General features: G+C 48.9%; 3 protein-coding genes across 5 annotated transcripts in view; 2 read left to right on the forward strand and 1 right to left on the reverse strand.

Annotated features, from left to right (window-relative positions):
- Positions 1-1,847, forward strand: part of ELP1 (elongator complex protein 1) — a 60,473-nt gene extending 58,626 nt beyond the window's left edge. For all 3 annotated transcript variants that reach the window (XM_032307536.1, XM_032307534.1, XM_032307535.1), the window contains one exon: positions 456-1,847. In XM_032307536.1, coding sequence (XP_032163427.1) covers positions 456-523 — 68 coding nt within the window. In that variant the 3' untranslated portion in view covers positions 524-1,847. The remainder of the gene's footprint in view (positions 1-455) is intronic.
- Positions 1,848-6,488: 4,641 nt separating this feature from the next.
- On the reverse strand, positions 6,489-8,012 carry ACTL7A (actin like 7A). The gene has a single exon (XM_032307543.1). The coding sequence runs from the start codon at positions 7,923-7,925 to the stop codon at positions 6,603-6,605; it is 1,323 nt and encodes a 440-aa protein (XP_032163434.1). The 5' UTR covers positions 7,926-8,012; the 3' UTR covers positions 6,489-6,602.
- Positions 8,013-9,828: 1,816 nt separating this feature from the next.
- On the forward strand, positions 9,829-13,952 carry ACTL7B (actin like 7B). Its single transcript, XM_032307545.1, has one exon. The coding sequence runs from the start codon at positions 12,605-12,607 to the stop codon at positions 13,856-13,858; it is 1,254 nt and encodes a 417-aa protein (XP_032163436.1). The 5' UTR covers positions 9,829-12,604; the 3' UTR covers positions 13,859-13,952.
- The last annotated feature ends 782 nt before the right edge of the window (positions 13,953-14,734 follow it).

Consider the following 14,734-nt stretch of genomic DNA (forward strand, 5'->3'; position numbering starts at 1 on the left):
TAGAATTTTTTTATCATAAAAGTTTTTTCTGTTCATTAACTCTGTTTTTCAGATAACATTTTTTCTCTTACAATTTTTTTTCTCTTATAATTGAGGAAAGTTTTGTAGATAGTGAAATGTAAAATTTGATGAGATTTATTAATTACATATGGTTTTGTAACCACCACCATCCCCTCCCATTCAAAATCTAGAACATTCTTTGAATCACTCAGTGGGCGTTCTTTTCTTCTACCCTTCACCTGCCGGAAGTGGAAATCTCTATTCTTGGGGCAGGGCCTTCAGGCTGTGTTTGCTCTGACTGGGGGCTGGAGGATAACAGGAGCTTTAGCTCTCTCTGGTCTGATGGTTATCTTGTAGCTGCAAAGCCCGGGCACTAGTTTTATCGCAGAGTTACTGCCTCAGCTCTCCCTAGCAAGAAGGTGTGTCTGTCACAGTTTTCCTTTCCTTTCTTCTAGATGCTGAGCTTTTTATACCCCCAAAGATCAACAAGAAAACCCAGTGGAAACTGAGTCTTCTAGAGTGAATGACCCTAGCAGAGGTGGTTCTCCTTTCCCTTCCTCTTCGGGGCCTGGCCGTCAGGAGCTGGGAAGAGTAAGATAGCGGTCTGCCTTAGCAGCCTGGAGAGCTGCTCCATACAGCAGACCTAACCAGACACCAAGCAGTTCTGCTTTATTTTGCATATAATTTTAATCAGCAAAACCTTACGCTTTAACCAGTATTGCAACATTTTGTAAGAATTACTGCTCTTTTGTTGAGTGCTGTTCGAGAGTGTGTTTCCGGTATGTATAGCACCGAGAAGACTGTCTTTTATTCCCAGCTACCAGTCCCATTCATTTTGGGACCTTCGACAAGTCACATAATTAACTGATTCGTGCCTCAGTTAATTGGGAATAATGTTTCATGGCTCCTACCTCAAAAGTGTGAGGAAAAGAAAATAATGTTTTTTAAATATTTTATGTTCTGGGAGGAGAGCATTTTGTATAAACAACATGGCTCTTTGTGCTACCAACAGTTGGTGAAATTGAATCACTTAAATGACTTCTTCACCAGGAACTAAAGCAGAATAAAAAGCTAAATATATCCTTTGAAATTCTAAGCTTTCCTATGCTGACAGCTGTTTGCTTTGTAATCTAGTACCACATCATGTGTTTCCAGTTAGAACTGTATTGAGCTCCTAGCACTGCAGTGTCCACAGGGACTCTTTCTACTGCCTGTGAATTTTCTGTGAGGGAGTTAGCAGTATTAGAGCTGGCACACATGAGCATGTTGGAAACAGTATCATGCACGTTGTGTATGGTGAACGGTGTGCACGATTGTTGAGTTATTCCTTTTTTCTCCAAGTAATTGCTGCTTTTAACTAAAAGGTTTTTGTCCGTGTCAAAGCCATTTCATTTATTTTTCCTTATGGTGCTTCACTGACCTGTTTTAGTTGCTTTCTTTGGAAAAATATGAGAATGTTTCTCTTTTGGATTAATTTAGAAAAAGCTCAGTTCATTTTGACAATGGTTTTGTGGCTGATTCTTGGGTAAGGTTAAAAATTTCTTCCGTGCCTTTAATACCAGACCCAGACCTTCCTGACTGTGCGTGAATGGAAATGCTGCCTCTGATCTGCGGAGTAGAGATATGCCCAGAATTGTAATTAAAGTCATTCCCTAAATAGCAAAATGTAAATGGTAGAGTCTAGGTGTGTTTGCTTATACAACTCAATTTCTCTCCGTGTCTGAAAATTTTTTTAAAAAACAATGGAAAGAAAAAGAAGGTATATCCTGCCTTATAGAAATCTACTTTATGATTTATACCCACAATGGATTGCTATAATTAAAGGGCCTCACATTGAAAGGCTGAAAGTGCTTTGTGACTACTCTTTGGCCTGGGTAAGTAAACATAGTATCTTATATGGCATTTTAATATATTCTAGTGCTCTTGCTATGGATAATGGTAAGGGCACCCATGCCTTATAGATTGGGAATAGAAGTAAATGTGTTGTTGATAATAGTGTGGTTTTTCATAGATGTTCTATTCCTTGAGATTTTCCATTTCCTTGAGATAATGTATTGAAGCATCAAGAAAGAATTTGTATGAATACAAATACCTATCAATTACTAGCTATTTCCTGTGAGCAAGATGGAATTTTGTTCGAGAGGCAGCAGCCTAGAGCAGACCTTCCAAACAAGGTCACAGAAGAATTCATGGGGAAAGTGCGGTGTATGGGAAGAAGAGAAATGTCTGGAAATGATAAACGCTTAATTTGGGGGAAAGGCTCTGTCAAGGTCCTGGAAAAGAATATATAAGTCTTCTACTAGATTTGAACTCTGTCCCAAAGCAAGTTCATGCTGCAGTAAGCTAAAAACTCCAGTTGTTTTGTTGGTCCCATGGTGTCAGTTTTGCTCGATGCTGCAGACATCAAGAGGGAACTTTCAGAGGACTGTGTCTGACAACCCATTTTATTTATTTATTTATTTTTTTAAAGATTTTATTTATTTGACAGAGAGAAATCACAAGTAGATGGAGAGGCAGGCAGAGAGAGGGAAGCAGGCTCCCTGCTGAGCAGAGAGCCCGATGTGGGACTCGATCCCAGGACCCCGAGATCATGACCTGAGCCGAAGGCAGCAGCTTAACCCACTGAGCCACCCAGGCGCCCTGACAACCCATTTTAAATATATTTAAACCCATTTAAAAAAGAACAGAGGCAGGAGTTAATGTTTTTGTTATGTCTTTATGAGTAGTTTGATGTAATTTTTTAGCACTGCCACATCTTTTAAATTCATTTTCCATGTATTATACACACACACACACACACACACACACACACACACACACACACAGGTTTACCTTTTAGGGATTGTTCATAGCCATAATTGAAGAGGGTGTTTTCAAAAATAAATAAAACTAATGATTCTTATTACTTAAGGTTACTACAAGTTTGGGAAGGCAGATCAGCTTTTTCCTCACCTGTGCTTCCCCATAAATGTGTGCGTCACTGGAAGCACCACCTGAACAAGCCCTTAGGAATTTCTGGCTGTCCTTGCTTTTCTGCCATATTTATTAGTAACTGAGGTGAGGAGAATAAACATCTTAGAAGCTAGGTAACCCATTAACATCCCAGAAACTATAGACAAGTCAAAGCTAATATGGTGACATTTGGGGACACTGAATTGATTCTTGTGTCATTATGTTCCCTAAGCCCTTCTGCCTTATGCCTATATTAATCTCACTGGCTCTGGAGTCCCAAGGGTTTTAACATCAACAGATGTTCTCCTGGTATACAGGAAAGAACAAGGCCGTGGGTCCACCCATCTTAGTGTCCTTGGACAGAGACTTTTTTTTTTTTTTTTAAGATTTTATTTATTTGTCGGAGAGAGAGTGAGGAGGCACCCCTGGACAGGCACATTTAATTTCACTGAATATTGCCTTGAGTACCCATTAGCACCACTGTGTACCTTAGCACTATTGACATTTTGGGTCATATCATTCTTTGTTGTAGAGATCTCTCCTGTGTATTATAGGCTGTTTAGCAATATTTCTGCTCTCTACCCACTAGCTGCCAGCACTGTATATCCCCCGCTCCTGTTCTGATATCCAAAACCAATTTTAGACATTGCCACGTCTCTCATGGGGGGTCAAAATTGCCCCCAGTTGAGAATCACTAAACTAAGATGACTTTCATGTACTTAACTAAAACTGTTCATCTCCTCCTCTCTCTCTTTCATGAGGATGACTTTTTTTTCCTACAAGGGGAATTGTGTAAAGATCAAGTGAGAATTCATGGAAATGGGTTATGGGGTTTTTTTTGTCTTTTTTAAAAAAAAAATATTTATTTATTTTTAAAGGTTTTATTTATTTATTTGACAGACAGAGATCACAAGTAGGCAGAGAGGCAGGCACAGAGAGAGAGAGGAGGAAGCAGGCTCCTGCGAGCAGAGAGCCCAATGCGGGGCTTGATCCCAGGACCCTGAGATCAAGACCTGAGCCGAAGGCAGAGGCTTTAACCCACTGAGTCACCCAGGCGCCCCATTTTAGGATTTATTTATTTTAGAGAGCACAGGGAGCAGGAGAGAGAAACTCCAGCAGACTCTGTGCTGAGTGTGGAACCCGGCCCTCCCTCTAACAATGTGGAGTCCAGTCTTATGACCTTGAGATCATGATTTGAGCAAGAGACAGATGCCTAACTGACTGTGCCACCCTGGTGCTCCCATAAAGGTATTTTGAAAAAGGTACATATCTGTTCAGCTTTATATTGGTACTTTTCTATTTTATTCTTTTTGGTATGTTTTCATTTTAAACTGCAGCGGAACATTTAGACCTACTGTGGCCTGAGGATTTCCCTCCAGAGCTACCCTTTCATGCTTCCCCTTCATCAAAACTCACCTTTTTGGGGACCCTTGACTTGGGATCCATAGATATTTAAGGGATTTAAAGATAGTATGTTTCTATAGGATTGGTTTTCTCTGTAATTCTGTGTGTTTTATTTTATGCATTTTAACATATTATTCTAAGGAAGGGTCCAAAGGCTTTAGCACCCTGCCAGTGAGGTCAAGCGTTAGAATTAATCAAATTTTAACCTGCTCAACAGTGAATGTTCATGAAATGTTGGACAGAAACTGAGGTTACTAAGACCTTATACCGCCCTGTGTACCCAGCTGCTAGGTGACCTCTGATCCTGCCGGGTAAGGTTTAGTCCCCCTTGCTTAACTCTAGGAACTTGAGAAGCCCTTCTGTGTCGGGCCGTACTTCTCTCTTCCAGCTTGCTGGTGCCTGTCAGCCGTGTTTACTAGGCCTGGATGCAGGGTTGGGCAGTTAGGTCTTTCGAGGCAGTCTAGGCAAACCTGGATACTAGGAAGATAGCTTGGTAGGGCTTATCCCTGGGCATGGTAGAGATGCCAGACCTCTTCTGTGAGTGCTTGAATGCCTAGGTGCCTTTGGGTGTGCATGTGACTGAAAACCATGGTAAGGGACACTTCAGTGGCATAATCAGTTAAGCATCCCATTCTTGGTTTCAGCTTGGGTTGTGATCTCAGGGTCATGAGATTGAGCCCGTGTCAGGCTCTACGCTCAGTGTGGAGTCTGCTTGAGACCCTCCCTCCCTCTCTGCCCTCCCCGCCCCATGCTAGCTCTCTAAAATAAATAAATGAATCTTTAAAAAACAAAAACAGAAAAGAACCATGGTAAGATTTCAGGGTTCCTGTATAAGAGGAGTCTACAAGATAATTCTAGCTAGCTCTTAGGATCGCCTCCCAGAGGCCAGATACTAGTATTTCAGTGTTTCTCTCTCTCTTTTTTTTTTTATATCAGCTGTGTGAAGTAGGCCTTTGACAGATCACAAGTAGGCAGAGAGAGAGAGAGAAAGAGAGAGAGGAAGCAGGTTCTCTGCTGAGCAGAGAGCCCGACGTGGGACTTGATCCCAGGACCCTGAGATCATGACCCGAGCTGAAGGCAGAGGCTTAACCACTAAGCCATCCAGGCACCCCTGAAGTAGGCCTTTGAATTCAATTTTATAGGTAAGTATACTCAAGCCATACAGTTAGGTGGTAGTAAAATAGGGTTTCAGATCAGAGTTCAAACCCATTTCTTTCCACTGTTTGATGCTGCTCCCTGCCAGTGTTCAGATGCTGAGGTCGAGAGACAGGACAGAGACTGTACTGGGGACTGTTCTGAAAAATCCGTGTTCCATTTAAAAAAGTGGCCATGTAAGACCACCACAGAACATGCTGGGCCCCAAAAGGTCTTCTCTGGTCTTGAAGGACTGAGTGTTCCTACTGGCTCCTCAGTTGGGGTAGAATGACCAGTGTAGGGCAGGTTCCCGCAAACCTACATCATTAGCCCCAGAACTGCCAACCTCTATCCCACGCCCATCCCCAATCCCAGCTGTGTATCCTACAGGTTGATGGGGAATCCAGTCTAGTGGGTGATGAGCAGCTGAAGAGTTGCCCCTTCACACACACACATACACCTTGTTCATTACATGCAGGTTTCAGCAGCCAGTCACCATGATGGTTTGGTAAGAGCTGTATTGAGACATAAGTTCCTTTTGGAACTAAGGGAACTGCTTTCCCTTAGTTCCAACAGGAACCACACAGGAACCTGTGTTCCTACAGGAACCACAAGAACCACACACCCTAGTCCACTCTTCACAAGCCTTCATGAAGCATGAAGTATGCTCTGCAGCTGTGTGGGAGACCAAACCATTGTAGCAGACTTCCTGTTTTTGATCAAAAGGAATATTCTATATGTCCTAAGCATATATGCCCTAAAGCACTGACTCTTGATCACGCTCCCTTTCTGAGATGTAACAGTGTGATCGTTCTTAAAACGGGATACACAAAGGGACAGAATAAGGTTAGAGCTAGTTTTTCCCAAGAATATTCAAGCAAGCGGCACGTAATATGTGCCTTTGTTGTTTCACCCACATCTCCATCTTCGTTTGGCACATGCTGCATTCATGAACTTGCTCTTACTGAGTCAGGAAATACAGACACACGCTATGGAGGGAACACGAGGATCGTTTAATACTACAGAAGCGAACGTGCGAATGTAGCTCCCTATGCGTCAGACAGGTGCTCACCCAGCAGAGCGGACGCATGGCAGCCACGCTTGGTCGGAGTTCAGAAGCACCTTCTGTAGAGGAAGAAAGGCCCGTGTTCCTCGTACTCAGAGCGGTGGACCCACAGGGGTTGGAAGCCCTGAAGCGAGGCCAGGATGGAGCCGCCTGTCCACACCGCTGTGTCTCTTTCGGGCAGCACATTGACCTGCGGATTGTCATTGGGACACATGCTGCTCAGCTCCTTCTGCAGGCGGTTGGGGAAGCCGCTGAGCATAGTGCCCCCCCCGCACAGCAGGATGCTGCCCATGAGATCCCGCTTGAGGGCAATGTCACACTTGTGAAGGCAGGACACAGTCTGGGTGTGGAGCCCCAGCTGCATGGACTTGATCAGAGAAGGCTTAAAGAACATCTCGGCGCAGAGGAACCTTTCCTGGCCCAGGTTTATCACCTGCCCGTCAGGCAGAGTGTACTGAATTGTATGCTCGGTGGCTGGGATTTTCTTCTCTTCGATGGGGTCCAGGGCCACAAAGCAACATTTCTTCTTGATGTCCTCCACAATCCCTATCTGGTCCTCGGTGAAGTGTTTCCCCGCATTATTCATCAGGCCCATCAAATAGGTTGTCAGGTCAGAGCCTGCATAGTCCAGACGTCCGGTGATGCTGGGCAAAGGATAACCCTCGTAGATGGGGACCACATAGGACACGCCGTGGCCGACCTCCACCACCAGGCCAGAGGTCCTTCCGTAGGAGTACATGGACAGGCGGGACTGGTAGGCGATGTGCATTGCAGGAGTGCTGAAGGTTTCAAACAGCATTTCAGCGTACTTCTCTCTGTTGGTGTGTGGGCTCAGGGGTGGATCTGAAACCAAGACCGCATGCTCCTCTGGGGCAATCTTCATCTCTTGATGGAAGAGATATTCCCAGATATCCTGCACTGTGTCCCAGTCCACGATGATGCCATGCCGCAGAGGATTAATTAGCTTGAGACGAACCCCTGGATTGATGAGGTCCCGCCCCACGAATGTCTCCTTGCGATTGTCCCCGGTTTTGGCGGTCTCCATGTAGGGCTTGCCCACTGTCGATGAGATGATGTGGGTGGGCTTCGGCAGCCCGGCAAAGCCACATTTGCAGGAGCCAGTGCCAAGGTCCACGACCACTGCTTTGGTCACCACTAGCTTGGATTTCTCCTTGCCTTTCGTTGATTTAGCAGGTTCTTCTGGCTCTGAATGGTTACAGCGGACCCACACTGCCCGCTTCGCTGGGCCATCTTTTAAGGAGGCAGTCTGGAGGAAGTGTGATTGTAGGGGCGCCTGTTCACCCACTTTCTTGGCAGGCCCATCCCCAATGATTGATGCCTGGGGAGCCCACATGCTATCAAGAGCCATCTTGCTCTCAGAAAGTTCCTCGATCCCACCGGCCTCAAGGCCTGAAAGGCTTATATCAGAGGGCAACTTGAGAATTTTCCCAACAATGACATCACTGATTGTGACGTAATCTGGTGACCGGGGGCTTTCTAGATAGTGGAAACCTGTGTCCCATGTTAGGGTGGATTTGGGTGGTGTCTTAGAGGTCACTTAACCTTTTTCTAGATTTGGTAATAAATCTGATTTTAGCCAATCAGTTATTTATTGAGCACTTGCTACATGAAAGGACACTGGAAATAAAAGGCAGCTATGGAGGAAAAAAAGACAACAATCTCTGCTCTTGTAGACTTTACACTGTAGTCAGTGGGGGCTGGGCGGAGAGGCAATGGCCAAGACAAACAGCTGTTGGGAAATGGTTAAGGGCAAAAGAGAAAAGGCAGGGAAGAGTCTTGGGGACGGTGGCCACGTTCTGGGCTTGGGCAGAGATCCCTGAGAGGGTGACACTTGAGTGAAGACCAGAAGGAGGGGACGGACAGTGCCACGTGTGTCGGGTGTATATTGGGAGCAGCAGATGCAGATGTTGGAGGCACACCTGTGACCGATGAGAGGAGGGGCCAGCAAACTAGTGCCGGCCCCCTGTGTTCGGTAAATCAGCCTTTATCCGAACACAGCCATGCTCATTTATGTACAGATAGTACCTTATGTACTATCTGTGCCTGCTTCTATGCTATAACCTCATTGCCACGAAGAGTGCACAGCCCGCCACCCTGACGATGCTGGTTATCAGGCCCTTTACAGAAAAAGTTTTTTGGCCCCTAAGTTAGAGGATCCCACTCCCCGTGTGGCTGAGTGGGGGCTGCAAGGAGAAGTACGTGAGGTGGGAGAAAGGGGTGGGGAGGGGGAGCAGCCCACATCCATCCTCTCGGGCTACTGCTATGACTTTAGCTCTGACTCTGCATGAGGTCAGAAAGCACTAGAGACTTGCGCACAGTTGACACTACCTGATGGAGATTTGGGCAGGACTGCTTGCTGCTGTAGTGACTGCGCCAAGCACTTGTGTCTCAATTGTCCCTTTTGACAGCCTGCAGAAGAATGTTTAGTCACATGTGTACACATACTCCTTCATGCTGGTCCTTGGGTCGGCGATGAAATCAGACCATACAGAGTTGCACTGATGAGAACACTGAGGTTCTTAGGGGCATGGCTTGCCTGTGGGATCCAGCCTGTGGGGGCCAAGCTGTCCTGACTGGGACTTCATCCCAGGGGTGTGGTGTGGACACACCTCAGTGAGACCCAAAATGTGTCTCTAAGCACATGCGGCCATCATCTCACATGCCATCTCTGCAGATAGGCATGGTGGTGCTGACACCCGTCACTGTCAGGGCATCCAGAAAACAGCTTTTTGTTATGTGGTCCCACGCTTTTCATGAAAGAGTCAGTTGCTCCAAAGGGGGGGCTTTCCCCTTTGAGGAGGTTACTGGGCATGCTCTTGGCTCCTTGTGTGGGGTAAGAGAAGAAAAGCACGGAGTCCAGTCTTGTGACCGTCTATTGGGGGCAGTCATGCTGTCACCTTAGAGTGTCTGCTTGGGTCGATGGGTAGAGGATGAGATAGCACTGAGTTTTGAAAGAAGAGGAAAGTATTTCTCTATGCCTGGCTGCCTAAAAAACTGTACTTGCCCGTTGTTCAGTGGGGGTTTGCATGGCCAACTTGGATCATTTGACTTCGAAAGAATGTTTATGTGATAACCAAAGGCACATTTCATGTAGGGTGACCAATTTTTCCTTCTCAACCCTCGTCTTGAATTCGGACAGATGTGCAGCTGCCTAGTGCATTGTCACTGCCCTGGATTCCTATAAATTCCTGTAAGAGCCTATGCTCCTTTCCTGTGGTCGCTGTCACAAATTACCACATACTTAGTGGCTTCAAACACAGATTTATTAACTACAGTTCTGGAGGTCAGAAGTCTGCATTCTCAGCACTAGTCAAGCTATTGGTGGGACTGCGTTCCTTCCCAAGGCTCTGGGTGATCATCTTTGGCCTTTTCCAGCTCCCTAGAGGCCACCTACATTCTTTGGCATGGGGCCCCTTCATCTTCAAAGACGTGTCTGACTTCTGCCTCTTTTGTCCTATCTCAGACCTCATCCTCCTGTCTGGCTCTTATTAAGACCTTGATGATTCGTTCAGGGCCACCGCGATAATGCAGGGTAACCTCCCTATCTCAAACTCTTTAACTCCTACCTGTGAAGTCCCTTTTGCCGTGAAAGATAACATTCACAGATTCCAGGGATTAAAGATGGGGACATCTTTTGGGGGCCTTTATTCACCCTGTCCCTTGACCTGTGCTTCCCACTTCGCTGAGACACTAAAGCCTGCCAGGCTGGCTTGCATGTGTTCCCCCCACCCAGGCTTACCCCTCTTTGGCTCTTTCTGTCAGTGTGGGTGGGAAAGGTGCTGTGCGGGCTTAAAGACACCCGCTCCTTCCTGTCTGTAAGGCCTAAGAGCGCAGGGACTCTTGGTCTACGCTAGATCCTTCAGGCTAATGTCACTGGATGCTTTTCACTCCTTTTAGTTCACCTCTCTGGATTTCGCATGCTTGGATGCTCTCTCTTAAGTGAACCCCTTTGCCCTTAGCTTCTATGTCCTCCCTTCGTGTTCCTTCTCTCTTCTCAGGGGTCAGGAGACAGTTAATGGTATCGATGATGGGAGAATATGGAGACCCTTGGCACAATGCACTCCAAACCTTCAGTGCCTGGCACGCAGAAGCCCCTGTACTTGTTACTCACCACCTGAGGTACTCGTGGGTTCCCAGGGATCTCTGGTGAGGTCCCTCCTGGTTAGAGGTACCCTCGGTTGCCCAAAGTATCTCAGGTCATATTTTCTCTGGGATCACACTTGCTTGTGCTCCTCTGGCCCGAGGCTAGAAAACCGTGAGGTGATCCTTCCTGAAAGCAACTTTGAGGCCCTCCTGTAGTGGAAGAAAAAACTGGAAAGATTAGACCCAGAAACACATCTCTCCCTGAGCTGGTATCCTTGCTCTGACTTTTGGGACACCAACTACCCTTGATTATGGAAAGAAAGGTGAACTGGGTCCCTGTGATCTTAGCAGCTATGGGAGGGCAGAAAGATAATCTAGTAAGGAAAATGCCAAAGTACAGGGTTTCTTACGAATCACCTGGAGATTTTTCATTTCGTTTTGTTTTTGAAGGAGATCGGTTTGGGATGGAGGGCCCTCTGGAAACCTAGTGACTTTGCCTGCTCTGGACGACAGGCCATCTTTCTTTGCTTTGGCGGAGGTGAGGGATTCATTCCTCCCTCTCCCTCACTCCCCACAGCTGGTCTAGTCATCTGATGTAAATGCAGTGTTTGAGGTGAGAGGTGTCACAGGAGCAATGAGAGAAGGCCTTAAATGCTAGAGTAAGAACTTGCGTTGAATGGGAGATGGTTGGGGAGCCAACCAAGTGGATGAGATTCTACCTTCTAAACTCCTGGAGAATCTGTCTGTCCTTCTCTTCCGCACCATCCCAGCCTGGCTTAGGTCTCCTTCAGGTCTTACAGGAATGTCTTCTGTGGCCGTGCCCCTCTACATCACAGCTCAACACAGATCTTGTCCAAATTTTCCAGCGGTCAGATCTGACCACCCCCCTGCTTAAAATCTTCATTTGTTCCCCACCTGTCCTCCATTTAACCCAAGCTCTTACTCCAAGTGTTAGAGGCCCTCCCTAGTTGGCTCCATAAACTCTCTAGCCTCATCTCTTTTTCCAAACATTTAACTACTAGAAGTTCCCAACATTTCCCGCTCCCCCCGACCCTGGCCTTTGCACAGGCTGTGCTCTTTGCTTGGGATGCCGTCCCCTCCTCCTAGCTACTTGTCAAATACCCACATGGTAGTTAACTTGGGATCACCTCTCTCTAGAGCCTGCTGACTCCTTCCCTCCAGTAATCACTCCTTCTTCATGCCCCTTTGTTCTCCCAGTAGACTTCTACCTACAAACTTGTCTGCATCCGGTCTGTCTCCTTCCCACCTAGAGGGGACGCTGCTGTTGCCAGGCTTCTGGTGTCTGTCACTGGCAAGCTGTCCTGGGCTGGACCTGCCACCAGCCCCAGTAAATGCTGAATGAAGGGATGAGGGTACTGTTGGAACCTTCATGCTCTAAGATCTGGTGCACACAGTTGAATGAATTTGAATAAAAATACAAACATTTCAAGAGCTGTTTGCTCCTGAGCAAGTCATTTGAATTCTGAACCTTCGTTTCCTCAGCTCAGCCCTATACCTCTCAGGATTCTAGGGAGTAACATATGTGCGGTACTTGGTACAGTGCCTGGCTTACTGTAGGGGCTCAAATATTTATTATCCTCTCAGCCAAGAAGCAGAGAAGGGAAAGGTGTTCAGTCAGTGCACAGGGCATTAGAAGCAGGGGTGGAAGGGGAGGGGGTGGAAACCTGACACCCCACTGTGCCTGGGTTTCTAAAACTGCTGGACGCCTGCTATGTCTTAGAGCAAAGTCAAATTAGGTACAGCGGTGGGGGTGGCAGATCAAGGGCCTGCCGAGGCCAAGCCCTCCCCGGGCTGTCAGAATGGACCGGCCCTCAGTGACATCACAGTCCTGAGGGGTTGCCAAGGCACTGCTGGAGGCGGGCCGTCATTTCTCCCCACGGAGCTCTAGGATGTGGATGTGAGAAAGGTGAGCCAAGAAGGAAGATGGCGACGAGGAGCAGCCCTAGCCCCATGCCCCTGGGCACGGCTCAGGGTGATCCCGGAGAGGCAGGAACACTGCCAGGTTCCGATGCTGGCATCCGGGACACGGGTCTGGTCACCCCGCTGAAGATGAAGCCCAAGAAGGTGCGCAAGATCAAGGCCCTCATCATTGACCTGGGCTCCCAGTACTGTAAGTGCGGCTATGCCGGCGAGCCCAGGCCCACCTACTTCATCTCCTCCACCGTGGGCAAGCGCTACTCAGAGGCGGCTGATGCTGGCGACACCCGCAAGGAGACCTACGTGGGCCATGAGCTGCTCAACACGGAGGCGCCCCTGAAGCTGATGAACCCGCTCAAATACGGCATCGTGGTGGACTGGGACTGCGTCCAGAGCATCTGGGAGTACGTCTTCCACACGGCCATGAAGATCCTCCCTGAGGAGCATGCGGTGCTGGTCTCCGACCCCCCGCTCAGCCCCAGCAGCAACCGGGAGAAGTACGCGGAGCTCATGTTCGAGACCTTCGGCATCCCTGCCATGCACGTGACATCCCAGTCACTCCTGTCCATCTACTCCTACGGCAAGACCTCGGGCCTGGTGGTGGAGAGCGGGCACGGCGTCTCACACGTGGTGCCCATCTCGGAGGGCGACGTGCTGCCGGGCCTGACCAGCCGCGCCGACTACGCTGGGAGTGACCTCACCAACTACCTGTTGCAGCTGCTCAACGAGGCTGGCCACAAGTTCACGGACGACCACCTGCACATCATCGAGCACATCAAGAAGAAGTGCTGCTACTCGGCACTCGTGCCCGAGCAGGAGCTCACCCTGTGCCTGGAGGACATGCGCGTGGACTATGAGCTCCCCGATGGCAAGCTCATCACCATCGGCCAGGAGCGGTTCCAGTGCGCCGAGATGCTCTTCAAGCCCAGCCTGGTGGGCAGCAACCATCCCGGCCTCCCCGCGCTCACGGCCGCCTGCCTGGACCGCTGCCGGGAGGCGGGCTTCAAGGAGGAGATGGCCGCCAACGTGCTGCTGTGTGGCGGCTCTACCATGCTGGATGGCTTCCCCGAGCGCTTCCAGAGGGAGCTGAGCCTCCTCTGCCCCGGAGACAGCCCCGTGGTGGCTGCTGCGCCCGAGAGGAAGACCTCCGTGTGGACCGGCGGCTCCATCCTGGCCTCCCTGCAGGCCTTCCAGCAGCTCTGGGTCAGCAAGGAAGAGTTTGAAGAGCGGGGCAGTGCAGCCGTCTACAGCAAGTGCTGAGCGCCGGGGTCCCGGCGGGCGGGGCCTGGTGGGCAAGCGGCCTCCGGCCACTCTGCGCATTTACAGAATTTCTCATAAAACTTCAAGTGCAGTGGTTCTGGTCTAGTCTGCGTTTCTTGCTCTCGCCTGGCAGCAGGTGGGGGGTGGGGATTTAGACTCAAAGATCTCAGCACCTTTTGCTCTTCGGGGTCAATTTTACCCGGTGGGCTGGGGAGGGGGCGGTGAGCAGTGGCTCACGACCCGTGTCCCGCACCCCCCATCATGAGGGCGACATCGTCTCAGAGCCTGGAGTGTTCCATTAGCTTCCCCGAGTTCAAGACCCTGCTTGATAGGCATATTGCTTGCTTGAGCATGAGCCAGGAGGCAGACCAAGGCTCAAGTGAAGGGGCTAGCTTGGGGCCCCTAGTTCAGTGGTGGGTGGGAGGCTTAGCCAGGTGTCAGACTTCAGTCTCCTGTTTCTAGCTCTGGTGGTCACCCATCTTCTCACTGCTGCCCACAGCTGCTTGCTGGAGCTCCCCAGACACTCTCACTAACCCCCACCCCCACAACCCACCCTTTTCAAAGGTGCAGCCCGTGGGTGTGCGTCCCGATTGTGTGTGCTCTGATTGGGAGCCACTTCTGGCCATTTCTGCCTATCAGGGGCCCTACCCCTGCCAACCCCAGCCCAGACGGCAGATGTGTTTGCACTGGCAAAGCCAAGCCACTGAATCCAGAGGATGCCAAAGGAAACCAGAAAGCCCTTTGGGAACCCTGTGGTTCTCTGCTTGCTACAAACACAGGGAAACTGAGGACCAGGAGAGAGGGGCCTGTGACAGTCGTTGAGCCCAAGTCTTCCGGCCCAGGCCATGATTACTTCTAAAAGGGTAATCATGGTTG

Source organism: Mustela erminea, chromosome 12 (assembly GCF_009829155.1).
Source record: "Mustela erminea isolate mMusErm1 chromosome 12, mMusErm1.Pri, whole genome shotgun sequence".
Classification (NCBI taxonomy): Eukaryota; Metazoa; Chordata; class Mammalia; order Carnivora; family Mustelidae; genus Mustela; species Mustela erminea.

What these genes read in the sequence shown, in the direction of transcription:
- ACTL7B (XM_032307545.1), top strand. Translation starts at nt 12,605, where the DNA reads ATGGCGACGAGGAGCAGCCCTAGCCCCATGCCCCTGGGCACGGCTCAG.
- ACTL7A (XM_032307543.1), bottom strand. Translation starts at nt 7,925, where the DNA reads ATGGCTCTTGATAGCATGTGGGCTCCCCAGGCATCAATCATTGGGGAT.